This window comes from Anarhichas minor, unplaced genomic scaffold, assembly GCF_050575085.1.
Source record: "Anarhichas minor isolate MPS153535 unplaced genomic scaffold, ASM5057508v1 ptg000010l, whole genome shotgun sequence".
Lineage (NCBI taxonomy): Eukaryota > Metazoa > Chordata > Actinopteri > Perciformes > Anarhichadidae > Anarhichas > Anarhichas minor.
The window spans coordinates 18,420,391-18,433,481 of NW_027466456.1; the positions used below are offsets into that span (position 1 = coordinate 18,420,391).

The following is a 13,091-nucleotide window of genomic DNA, read 5'->3' on the forward strand; positions in this document are numbered from 1 at the left end:
CAGGTTTTTCTTGTGCTAGACGGATGCGTGCCAGTATGTAAGCCCTGCTCACTCTAGATATCACTGCACCGAGACGTGGAAAAGCTTGAGGCCAATGCACACAGTCAGACACGTCTCAATAAGTGCCGATGGCCTGCGTCTGTTCGTGTATATGGATTTCAGTGTCCACGTGCATTTGTGTCAGTTTGTCCCTGTTAATTCTCAGCAACAACACATGTGCAAGTCCGTTTTCTCTCCCACTACCCCCTCTGTATCAACAGCTCTTAGGTGTCAGTGGCATCACCTGTTTCCTGTTGTCTTCCGTTGTCTTGTCCCTCACGTTGCACGGACTATATTGGGAACGTTGCAGGCTTCTTCAAATAAACCTTAAATCAACTTTTCCTCTTTGCAAAAATGTTTAAGTGAAAACTGTCTTTTTTAGATTATTTGAGCGACCTTTTTTTCTTTCCACAAAAAGGCTATTTGTATTTAAAGACAACATTTGGCGCCTTGATAGCCGAGCGGTCACAGCGCATGCCGTACTGCAACGTCCCAGGTTCGATTCCAGCCTTGGGACGTTTGCTACATGTCATACATCTCTCTTTCTCCCCCCATTTCTACACCGTTCTTTGTCAAATAAAGGGGACTTTTTTTTTTCAAGTGATTTGGTAACTTGTTAGCAAGTATACATCGTACATTTGTGCATGAAAAATGCTATAGTATCCCAAGAAGAATTACTAGAATGCATTTTTCCAGCATTAGTAACAAGACATAAGTAATCTTAATTAACTTAACTTCTTTTTTAAGAGAAAGTCTTGACCTTGGGAATTTGTGGCAATTATGCAATGTTCTGCTGACTCCCCAACAAATCAGTTGTGAGAACTGTGTGGCATTTGAGGAGGTTAAGAAATACCCACAATGCTTTCATCTTTAACAGAGGTTCAAACGGTTATTAACGTTTTTGGGGCCTTGCACACGCTTGCACCTGTCACCCCACTTCCTGTTATGTAACGATGTGAAAACCACAAACTCCCATATAGAATCTAAAAATAAGATCCATGTTTTGCACAATATACTGTATACTCATACTACTACACCTGCTGAAACTTTGCACCGGTCCTCAATCATGAGATTTTTATTGGCTGTACATTTTATTTGTTTGTCTTACTTTTGACGGCGTCATATTTCAGTCCCAGATTCTTGGGATTCTGACACCTGACTGAAGGGCTTTTGAAGTGTCTCAAATGTCACATAGCGATCCTCTGCAGCATCTCCCCCTAACCAACATCAATCCCCAGCTGCACACCAGAGCCCTCAGCTCTTATCACTGGCCACTTACAGTCCCTGACGTCCGCGGGGGGGGGGGGGGGGGGGGGGGCGCGCTTTAATTTGGAGTACAGCCATTTGCTATTCTTAAAACTCAGTGGCGCAGTGTTGAGGGAGAGATCTCTGTTCTCCCTCCACTTCTTTTCCTTCTGCCAGTAGCTTTGTCCGGTATTATGTTTTTTGTTGCCGCTTCCATCGAGCCCGCGTGAAAAGTGAACGGACTTGATTAGTGAGTGAAACGGTGTTTGCGAGGAGGCCTGCTTTGAATCAGTCATGAGCTCCAGCCTGGTCAACTCTTTAGCCAAAGTCTATGATCCAAATCCTCTTCATGGCCAGAAGACGGGTGGAAGGAAGCTCTCACTTAATGGATCAGACAAGTCCCAAGCCTCCTCGCCATCGCCCTGCTCCCCTCATGATGCCGCCCTGCGCTGCGTGGAGAGCCGAATGGACTCACTCAGCTCTCAGATGGAGCGCTTGCTCAGCATGCAGCAGACGGTCTTGGTCCGGCTAGATGGCCTGTCCCTGGACGTCAGGGGCATAGGTCGGGATCCGGCATCGATGCGTGAAGAGGACCACGGGGGGAGACGCGGGTCCGGGGTTCATGCGGCGTGCAGAGAGCTGCATGGGACCGTTGAGAGGGCCAGCGAGCAGATGGAGAGTCAGGGACGCAGGCTGGACGGGGTGGAGAGGCTTGTGGAGGGAACCCAGCAGGTGATCTGCTTTATTGGGGAGGTAGTGAAGAGCTCCAGGCTGGTGGAGCTGCTGTTCAAACAGCCCGGAAAGAAGGCGAACAAGAAGGTGAGAGATTTAACAACGTCACAAGCGAGGTTTTCCAGCAAGAAGTGGCCATAAAATCCATCTGTTCTCATCTCCAACACAGAGTACTTTGAGGAAGGTGCAGCGCAATGTTCTCATAGTGGTTCTGTTACTGTGTGCTGTGTCGCCAACATGTCAACATGGTGAGAGGTCTAATTGCATTGTGATCATAGCGACAGATGCATTAAGTGCTGTTCGAAAGGTTGCAAATCCTCTTGATGGAATATGTGACAATGTTTGCAGCGACATAACAAATATAGCTGGCTCTAAAACCTGAAGATTTTGCCGGTAAAATACATAAAGTAAGTCTGTAAACAAGGCTTTTAGATTCCTTCTTTGAGTATCAAGCTGCCAGTCATTCCTCATTGTTCTGATGTGACTACATACACATCGTATTATTAGCTCTGCTGTACTTCAACATGTCATTCTCTGTAATGTTAAGTGATTTTCCCTCGTGCAGTGATTGTCATTTGCCTCTGAGGTGTAAATGGTTCAGACTGGTTATCTTATCCAAACGGTGTCTTTATCAGCACAGCAGTGGATTGGACTGCGGCTGCACAGGCTCAGTCTAGCCTGGCCGGTTCTGAAGCCACACCTAGTCTGCGTCACACTGTGCATGTTTGTTATCCTTAATCTCTTGGAGCAATATTGAGAATGTGCCAAGCGCCGTTGCGTAGCTTTTTACTGCCTTGTCTTTGTAAGATATCCATGTATGTTTGCGTGTGAGTTGGAATATCTCGCGTGCTTGAATTCGGCTGATTCAGAAGCTGTGTGTTTTAGGAATGTGGCTAAGCAAACAGATTTATGACATATTAAATAACAGAGAAACCGCAGCAGGGGTCACCTGAACCTCTTTTCTGCCATCCTGTAAAGTGTCATGCATGGATACTGCACTTATTTCATGTCCTTTAATCACTGTATAGCAGATGTGGGAAAGAGTGAATGTAACGGTTTCCTGTGTTGTGCGGCATGTCGTCTGCTACAGATGGCATGTGACCTCTCCTCTTTCTCCTGGAGGAGGCATCCATTCCTCTCGACATTATGCTTGAGTTACGGGGTCAACCGTAGCAGCGCTAACAAGCACTTTGGCTTGCTGTCTGACTAATGTGCAAATGACAACACACACACACATATATATACATATGACTACGCTGTTCCCGACAGAAATCAGACTCAAAAATTACTTTTTGAAAAAGAGAAAACGAATTTGTTGCAAATATAGGAGTTCGGATTTTTAAACCTGTCTCAAGTTTTGTCTAATGCTTGATCTTCGTTTCTTCTTTCTGCAACCAGGCAAAGGATGACAAGGATAAAGCCAAACTGAGCCTGAAGGGCTCGAAGGCCCAGAAGAAGAGGAGACCTGCCGACTCCACAGGTATAGGCTCAAACAGGAAATGACACTCAACCTCCAATCACCGGAGTTTATAGAGAAACGCACACAGCATCTTTATCCTTTGACGATCTGCTGGAATACATATGGACTATAGCCCGACCAATACTGGATTTTTTAAGCCAATTTAGATACTGACATTTGGAAGTTTAGTAATACTATATCAGCAGATTTTTTCCATTTGGCATTTCTAACTATTTTTAACTACTGCGTAAAATACATACTAGTATATAGGCCTACCATGAGTGAATTATATCCATGCCATTTTCAAAACACAGTGAAAACAACAGTTTTGGAAGTTTTAATGTAATGGCAGTAAAACGTCCATACTGAGTGCCAAACATCGCTTTTGGTTATTTGCTTTCTTTCCCCCATGTCAGACACTTGCGCGCAGAATGAGCCTGTGCTGCAGGAGCAGGTGGAAAAGCTCAACAGGCAGAACACTGAGCATTCCCATGGAAGGGCCGAGGCTGACAGTCAGAAGGGGGAGGACAGGGGAAGTGGGGGAAGAAGACAGGAGTCGGCGGAGCTGATCCTGGACGGACCACACACCTTTGCCGCCCAGTCAGAGGACGGGAAGAAGGCAACCGAGGAGACAGAGGAGGAAGCGGAGGAGGGTGTCTTTGATGACTCTGAGTCAGAGGAAGAGGAGGAAAAGGCGGAAGAAGAGGCTGGAAAAGTGGAGGACGACGGGAAGAGAAAGCATATAGGGGAGGCAGAAGAGTCGTCAAAATCGGAAAAGGCCCCAAGCATCATCACAGATATCTGCCAGACCGCTGTCCTGCCACAGGAGAGGTAGTTCTTGCCGATCACAGTTTTATGCTATCGTTTCTGTCTTAGAATAGAACTCTGGACACGATAACTGTGTCAATATTATGTTATTTCCACGTACAGCTCTGAGGAAGTCGGCGATGTGGCCACTTGCAGCAAACGTCGTGTCACAGAAGAGGACCTGGTGAAGGACGACCTCAAAAAGAGCAGAGTGGAAGACAGTAAAGGGGAAAGTGCTGACGGGCAGGTGGTCGACGGGGACGAGCCTCGGGCTTCCAAATCTGATGATGTAAAGACAGAGGTGGACGAGGAGGGGGAGGAGGGAGAGTCAGCAGTGAAGGAATTCATCATTGGTAAGACATTATGTTTTTTAAGGGAAAGCACTGCGGGCATATCCTTGGTTTTGTAGGGAATGCATGTTTTTTTTTTTTTTTGAAGTTGTTATCATGTGTAACTTTCAATTTAGTCGGGAATCAGGTGTGTAACTATTTTTGCCGAAATAAGGATTAGTTGATTAGTGAGCAACTTTTATTTTGAAGTTTAGACCTTGGCTTAAAGGTGTCTGCTTTCTTTGTTTCAATGCACATGTTTATTCTTAACACTTACATTCAAATACAAGATAAATAGTCACAAAGACAAGTCAAAAACTGTCTCGAAATGATGAAATAGTCCAACCATACGCCTGCAGTTCAGACACGAACTCAGATTTCGGCATTAACGATAACTCCTGGCCTCAGTATTTTCAAAATCCTGGCTCTGGACCTGTTTGAAATGAATCCATTTTGTGTCGTATGCATGTGCTGCGAGCTCTCCACACAGGCCCGACTTGGTTGTTAAGCGGTGACATTTAACTTTTTCGTTTCCCAGACTTTGAAACAGCTCCGATGTCATTACACCACGGCTGCTCGAGCGTCACTAACATGTCAGTCGGCACAGCTGGCAGAGCAGATAATGAGACATTAGCATGCTGCTATTTTGATCCACTTTGTTTGTGGGCTCCGAGGCCTCTTCCTCCGGTTTCATATACCCTCTGTTTTTCAGCAACGGCAAATTCTTGGTTTCATTCTGTCTTCCTTTGCGGTTTCTTCAGAGTCAAGCCCTCCGCCGTTAGCACCTTTCGACCACCGCATCGTGACTCCCAAACCCCATCCGATAGACACCTATTACACCATCCACAGAGACGAGGTCCTGGGAGGGTGAGTACCTCCGAAGAGTTTGTCTTCATTTTTTTCAGCCAGAGACACTTCAACACATCGGCCCTCTCTGATGAAATAACAGAGGATCTCGCAGCCTGTAAGGGGACGCCTAATAGCTTTTTCAAAGACCTTTTTATTGCCCCTCTAAAGAGCATTTGATTTTGAGCCTCAGAGGGGCTCTTGTGAAATAGCGGGCCTCTCTGATGTAATAGACGAGTGCTAAATCCTGCCTCTCAAGCTGGAGATTACCCCTCTGCACGCAAGCACGTTGTTCAAATGACTGACATAATGGCACAGCATATAGCCTTAATTACTGTATGACTGAGGGAGCCATTATGATGATTCATAATTATTTTCATAATCATTTTTTTTAACGAATCGGTCATTGTTCCCAGAATACAAGTTGCTAGAGAGAGTGTTAAAATTGGGTGTTTTGTCCAACTAACAATCCAAAATCCAATTGACTGTGATATAAAACAGAGAATGTTATTTGTTGAACCAGCAATTATTTAAAATTTGACCATGAGAAATTCTTTAAATTATTACGAAATCCTTTTTTCCAAAAAATTTAAAAAATCTAAATTGTTATTTCTGTCCATTGTGTCATCCTTTCAACAGAATACGTGTTTTGTAAACAACAAATCTAATTTCTAGGATGGTTCTTCTTCTACTCTGCCGCTAGTATCTATGTATGTGCTTGACTCATGTGTGCTTTGCTTTTCTTTCATCAGGGGACGTTTTGGACAAGTCCACAAGTGCATAGAGAACTCGACTGGTTTAATGTTGGCTGCCAAGATCATCAAAGCCAGGAGCCAGAAAGAGAAGGTGCAGTAATGATCGGCCGATGAATGCTGAATACGTAGCAGAATGTGTATGTTTAACAATGGCATCGGGATGCCTGTTTCCCCACACAGTCTAATGGACGATCACTTCCGTTGTTGCTAAGCACCATAGAAGGATTACGTTTTAAAAATAGATACAGCTCAACAGCCCAGAGGGCATGTGGCAGTTTTTTTCAGCCTTATTGTGTCTTTCTTGCTCGTAGTCATCCGATAGTGACGTGAGAGAGGTCAGATGTCGGCCTGTAGCTCTTACATTATCATCTGAGCTATTCAAATGGCTCCGATGAACTGTTCTAAGTGCTACATTTAGAAACAATGCGCTGCTACATTTTTGCTAAAAAAATCTGAAATCGAGTCTAATTTAGCTGGTAAATTAATATCAGATGATTTTTTTTGTGGAGCATTTACTTTGAAGCAGCTGCAAGAAATCAGTTGATATTAACAGTAGCTCACACAACAATGGACTTCATTACAAGTCTGGCTCGAGAGAGGAGAGTCGATGAGAAAGCAGCCAGAGGTCCATCTCTTTTTTATAAAAGCGATAACAGGGAAGTAAAATAAAACGCCAAACAACAGTGACTCCTATTTTACACTGGAGGTGCAAAGGATGGCGATACAGCTCATTTCAGGGTTTTACATACGATCTTCTTCTATGGTTTTCCAGCACATTATGTGCGTACCCCATACTGCACTGCAGGTTTTTCATTGACTCGTATTTGTTTCATGCCTCTTGTCTGCTTGTCTCTCAGGACGTGGTGAGGAATGAGATCCAGGTGATGAACCAGCTGAACCACGCCAACCTCATCCAGCTGTACGCCGCCTTTGAGTCACGCCACGACATCATCCTGGTCATGGAATAGTAAGTCGGGAGGGGGGGGGGGGGGGCACGTGCGTTCATCTGGGTGCACAGTATTTATTCTCATTCGTCAATACAACAAACTTACCAGCTCTAGTTTCTGTAGTGTGGAGGGAGGGGAGCTGTTTGACCGCATCATTGATGAGAACTACAACCTGACGGAGCTGGACACGGTGCTGTTTATACGCCAGATCTGTGAAGGGCTGCAGTACATGCATAAGATGTACATCCTACATCTTGACCTCAAGGTAAACCCACTTCAACTTTGAATCTCGTCTTCTCACAATCAGCACTATCCCTCTGATTTTTCACATTTTACTGTAATTTTGTTTTCCAATACCAGCTTTCTTGTTCCTAATTATCAAGGCTGCTTTTCAGGACATTCTGCAACTACTTTAATGCCCATTTATGTATCTATTGTTTGATTATGAAGAGTAACATGCACTGGTGTGATGTTTTAATGGTCTTACATACCAGTGGAAGAAAAATCCACTCAGAACTTTGTATTACTGCCACTTGGTCACCTTGGATGCATCATTGTTCTTTCCTCCCCCATAATCCTCCTCTCTTGTTCCTTTGCAGCCTGAGAACATTCTCTGTGTCAGCAGAGCTACTAACAAGATTAAAATCATTGACTTTGGCCTGGCCAGGAGGTAAAATATGACATCTATTTACATTTGACATCGTTGTTAACTCTCATCTTTCATAACAGGACCTTCTGAGCCCCAGATATGCCTCTTATGGTTCTGCTTGTCCTCTGACAGGTACAAACCCAGGGAGAAGCTCAGGGTCAACTTTGGAACACCTGAATTTTTAGCCCCTGAAGTCATCAACTATGAGTTTGTTTCATTCCCCACTGACATGTGGAGCCTTGGCGTGATCACTTACATGCTGTGAGTTGTGGATGCTCATTCACATATACATATAGATATACATAGACTCACAGTAGCATCCCTGAACTCTGTATCCTCTTGGTCCAGGCTCAGTGGCTTGTCTCCGTTTCTGGGAGACGATGACAACGAGACATTGAACAACATCCTGGCGTGTCAGTGGAACTTTGAGGAGGAGGAGTTTACGGACATCTCCGACGAGGCCAAAGACTTCATCACCCTTCTGCTGGTGAAGAGCAAGAGCTGGAGGATGAGCGCTGCAGAGTCCCTTCGGCACCCCTGGCTGTCAGACCGGAGTCTGCACTATCGACTAAATCAGAAGGTAATGTAAAGACAGGGCTCTCATGATTACTGCTGCTATCTTTCCCTGTCCACAGCAAAAGGCAGCTGGCCAATCAGAGCTCTTGCTGCTCCTCTGTGGGGGATTCTTAGGTGGCACAGAGCTTTTATAAGCTGTATCTGAGTTACAGCAATCATGAAACTTTGAATATGTACATCAAACATTATGTGAGTTATATAAGTTGTGTTAGTGAAGACACCAGGCTTGACCTGAGGGAACATGTGTGGCAAAGCACAGCGACAGAAATTGTAAATAATTAAAAGTTAAAAAAACACTAATAGACAAAGAAACAAACGTGTTCAGTTCATCGCTCTAATGCACTAATTCAGCGGATCCTCTCTCATTTTAGAAAAACAAGTGCCACTCCACGCATGCTCCTTCTCCAGAGAGCCAGACAGGTAAGACATGTTTCCTGCTAGTTAGTGATTCATTTCTGAATCTAAAGCATTGTTTCTTCCCCATCCGGCTACTTACGAACTTAAAACCTGATATCTGCCTTTTCTTCTTTCCCTTTTTAGAAACACTGTGAGGCCCTCAGCATGCCTTTTGACAATGTAGGGCCCTGGAGCTCAACACTGGACCAATGCTGCTGTACCTGTATGGCTACAGGATAACTACTCTCGCATCCTCGTGTTAGCTTAGCTTCGCAGCTTGTAGTTCTGACCTGAATAGTGAGAGGCCCGCAGGAGAAAAACTGACTTTTCAAAGGCTGCCGTCGAGTCACGAATCATCTGCTAGCATGCTTACTAGCGTGCTTACCGCAGAGGACAAACCTTCCTCCTGAACCAGCGTGGACTCGCTCGCTCTACGGCGGTGTTTAGAACGACCTGTATCGCAGCGGTGAATCCAAAATATTAGCGACTAAAGACCTGAGTTATTTGCCACTTCCACAACTTCCACATGTAGTGAAAAGGCAAAACTGAAAATCAGCAGTTTAGCATCACACAGACACTGTTATTCTCCCCCTGATAGTGAGCAGTTTGTCATGTTGTCCTGGTTTGTTGCATGCTTTGCACTTTTTGTCCTATTTCTACAAGATTTAGCAAACATTGAGCAAAATATAGAGAGCGAAAGCTATTATTCAATTAATATATTTTTGTGAATATTTTCTTTCTTTTAATTTAATTTCAATTTTTCTTTTAATTATTATTTTAAGTCTTATAAAATGTTATTCTTTCTTGAGCACAGAGTTTTAAAAAACGACAACATTTAGAACTTGGTTGCAGTTGAAGTCACAGCACATTCATGTATTTTGTACAGTGTGTAACACAACCCCTCATACTCTCATTCCCCTGAAAAGTGAGGATCTCTCAATGACTGAATACTTCCTGTTTCGAGCCATATTCATCCCACGTTTCTGGTACATTTTCACTGCAGACCGGATTGCCTTCCGTATGCGTTCATGCCACTAGCTCGCCTTCGCTTCGGCAGTTTGCAGTAGCCCCCTCACCTTCCATGAAGGCTTAACGAACAACAGAACACTACCTATGAATGACTCCCGATTACGACTGAAGTGGATTCTTATGTTCATTTTATTTACTGCTTCAACACCAGACTGTACTTGAAGTGCAAAGCTTTTATATTCAAGATGGGATTTCTTTCAGGGGAGACAAACAGGATCTGCAGCGACAGAGCGGAGATGATATCAGCGCCGACTGATTCACTATCCCGTTCTCTCTAAGAGACGGGAAGTTGGATGAATGTTTATCACTCCGTTGTTGGCTGCTCCGATTAGAAATGGAACAGCTTTGTGATCTTGAATACTTGTTTATTTGAATTCATGATACCTTTTTTCCAAGTTTTCTTGTGTAATGATGACATAATTCAATGTAGAATATGAACAAGCAAATAAATAGAGCACACTAAAAAGCATATGCAGTGTTTCTTACAGTCTATATCTTTGGAACTAAAACTTGAATTTCAAAATTGTGTCACCATTTGCATGAAAGTTGTACTCAGTAGGGAATAAACACGACTTCCTGAATGAGTACGTTGCTTCCAGAATAATGCTGAAAGTTAAAAAATTGGCATTAAATGAAAGCGTAATGTGAAAATACTAAAGCATGTGTCCTTTTTTTAATCTGACAGTTGTAAAGGAAGACATTATTTATTTACATGTAATGACGTGACTCGACTCATCATGAGATCTTTAGTTTGAATCGACTTCTGGAGGTTTCACCGTCACTTCAAACCTCTTTTATTTATTTCTCATTCTGCTGTGTGTGTGTGTGTGTGTGTGTGCGTGTTCACATGCATAATATACTACACGTATGTCCGACATGATACATGAGTATTATGAGACATACAGTAAACACAGCACATCACTGTCTTCTACACTTTATTTTACATTCAGCGTCCCCAGGTCACATGGCTGAAACTCAGAGGCTTTACAGAGACTGTTCCCAACATAAAAACCAACAGTATGAGTTGTTTGTTCAAATGTCTAAAATGTTTAACATTTACCTGTCAAGGATCATCCAGTGCCCTGCCAACAGTCAGCATTGCTTGTGTTGTTCCCTAATATTTTTATTTGTTTAAACTCAACCAAACCTAAGCCACAGTTGTGTCGTATCAGAAAACTGGCATGTGAATATTTTTTATAACTGACAATTGTTAACCATTTACTTAGTTAATTAGTTAGTTAATTAGTTGGTCGTTTTTGACAGTTACGATAACGGCTCAGATCAGAAAATAATCAGAAAGATTATTTTGGAGAACTTTCTTATAGTACAAAGCAAGTTTTCTAAAAACCTCAAGCTAATTATTAAAAGAAGTTAATCAAAATGGCAGAGTAAAACTGTGGCAAATAACTTCATATTCAACTATTGTTGTATGGACATTTTCTCAACATTTTTAATATTTTGAAATCAATCAGTTACAAAGCATTAAAAAACAGGAAAACATTTTGTCAGTAACTGTCTCTGACTAGATCGGTGTGTCCTTTGGGTAAGTGTACGCCTCTCCTCCACCCAGACATCTTTTTGTCTGGTGGGAACTTAACCTCATCGGTCCACTGTTTCTTATGTGGGGAGGCCTCCTCTTCATCGGCCCTCCTCTTATCTGGGACAACCTCCTCCTCCTCCTCTTATCTGGGACAACCTCCTCCTCTGTGTTCAGGAGTAGTTCTAAAATAAAAAAGGCAAATGTTTGATTGTTCTCCAATACACCATTCAAGACCCAATAAATAACTCAATTCCCATCAAATACCTCTCATGGCAAATCTCATTGAGCGAAGAGGAAGAAAGACCTTATTTGATTTAACACAAAACGATCCCAAGTGTGTGTGTGTGTGTGTGTGTGTTGTGAGTTTACTGTTGACACTGTCAGCTATCAGCTCCTTGTTGAGGTAAACGTGGAGCTTCTTGGCTGGGGAGCTGCAATCTGAGGCAAGATCAGCTTCATCCTGCTTCTGTTTGTGCAGCAGTGACGTCGGTGGGCCTGTTTGCCCTCCTGTCACTGTTGCTTCTACATCCAGGATTTCATTGGCCCGGGGCGTTGTCTGCATGGGCTTCTGTGTGGATTGGAAAAAAATAGTTTGAATCTCTTGAATCTTAAAGCAATAGTTAAATTTTTTTTGCTTTGTTGCCGGAAGTCAGATGAGGAGATCGATGCTACTCTCATTTGTTAACATGGGAATCAATTACCTTATCTTAGCCTAAAGACTGGAAGTGGTATTATTGCTCTCATTTAACCCACATTAAGAAAGCAAATAAAAGTATTTCCCCTAACGTCAAATGATTCCTCTAAAGCAGCGGTTCCCAAACTTTTTAGGCCACGCACCCCCTTCTACATCCCAACCGGGTTCACGCACCCCCAATCCCCCACACCTTAAAAAAAAAAAAAAATCAACAGAGCCTATTTATAGCCGCATAACAATCGGACCAATGAGAGAACAGTTTGCTCGCGCGTGGCGTTTGTTTACAAGATTTAGTCCGCTGTTAAATGTGGCAGTGTGAACACAAACCGAACAAAGGGGCAACTGCAACATTGTATCATATTAATCCCTGAATCAGAACAAAGCAAACGAACTACGGGTGTGAAAACGCCCTGAAACACTGCAACAAAGTTTCAATACATTTCAGTTACACAAGGCGTCACTTTGAAAGAGCAATAAGGATGGCGAGGACTCGCGCACAGGCTCAGAGGCAGATTGCATCACATTTAATTTACAATTAACCATACATAGCGGTTACATTCATCTGAATCGAATTACAATAAAGTTACTCTCTCCACTCATACATTCCACCATCTCTTTGGCAGCTGGCGAGCACACGTCTTCGGCGATTGTGTGCGGTAGCCCCTTTCTTGCTATTCTGTAACGGACCAGATATGAAGCCCGCAGTGCGTTTTTTATAGACCCAACACATGAATGAGACTGCAGTTGTTTTTGGCTGTTTTGTAACTCCTCCAATTTCGATATAAAAAATGTAAGGGGCTTCTGACTTGCACTGGCATGCTTGGTGTTCAGGTGGCGACGTAAATAAGAGGGCTTCAGACAGCTGTTAGCCAGAACCTCACTGCACACCACGCACTGTGGCTTTGGGCAATCTTGCCGATCCAGGTGAAGCCCAGACCCAGATACCTTTCATCATATTTCCCCTCATCTTTCTCTGACTCCGGCTCGATTTCTTCTCCCGGTCTCTCCCCAACGCACCTCTCCGTTCCTCTCGCCTCCGATTCCTCTC

The 13,091-nt window shown here is 43.5% G+C and overlaps 1 protein-coding gene across 1 annotated transcript; it reads left to right on the plus strand.

Moving 5' to 3' along the window:
• Positions 1-1,355: 1,355 nt before the first annotated feature.
• Positions 1,356-10,376, plus strand: mylk4b (myosin light chain kinase family, member 4b). Its single transcript, XM_076088485.1, has 13 exons — positions 1,356-2,103; positions 3,415-3,496; positions 3,892-4,306; positions 4,406-4,635; positions 5,373-5,478; positions 6,210-6,303; positions 7,070-7,179; positions 7,283-7,424; positions 7,759-7,829; positions 7,941-8,069; positions 8,157-8,388; positions 8,756-8,804; positions 8,925-10,376. The coding sequence occupies exons 1-13, from the start codon at positions 1,579-1,581 to the stop codon at positions 8,933-8,935; spliced, it is 2,196 nt and encodes a 731-aa protein (XP_075944600.1). The 5' UTR covers positions 1,356-1,578; the 3' UTR covers positions 8,936-10,376.
• The last annotated feature ends 2,715 nt before the right edge of the window (positions 10,377-13,091 follow it).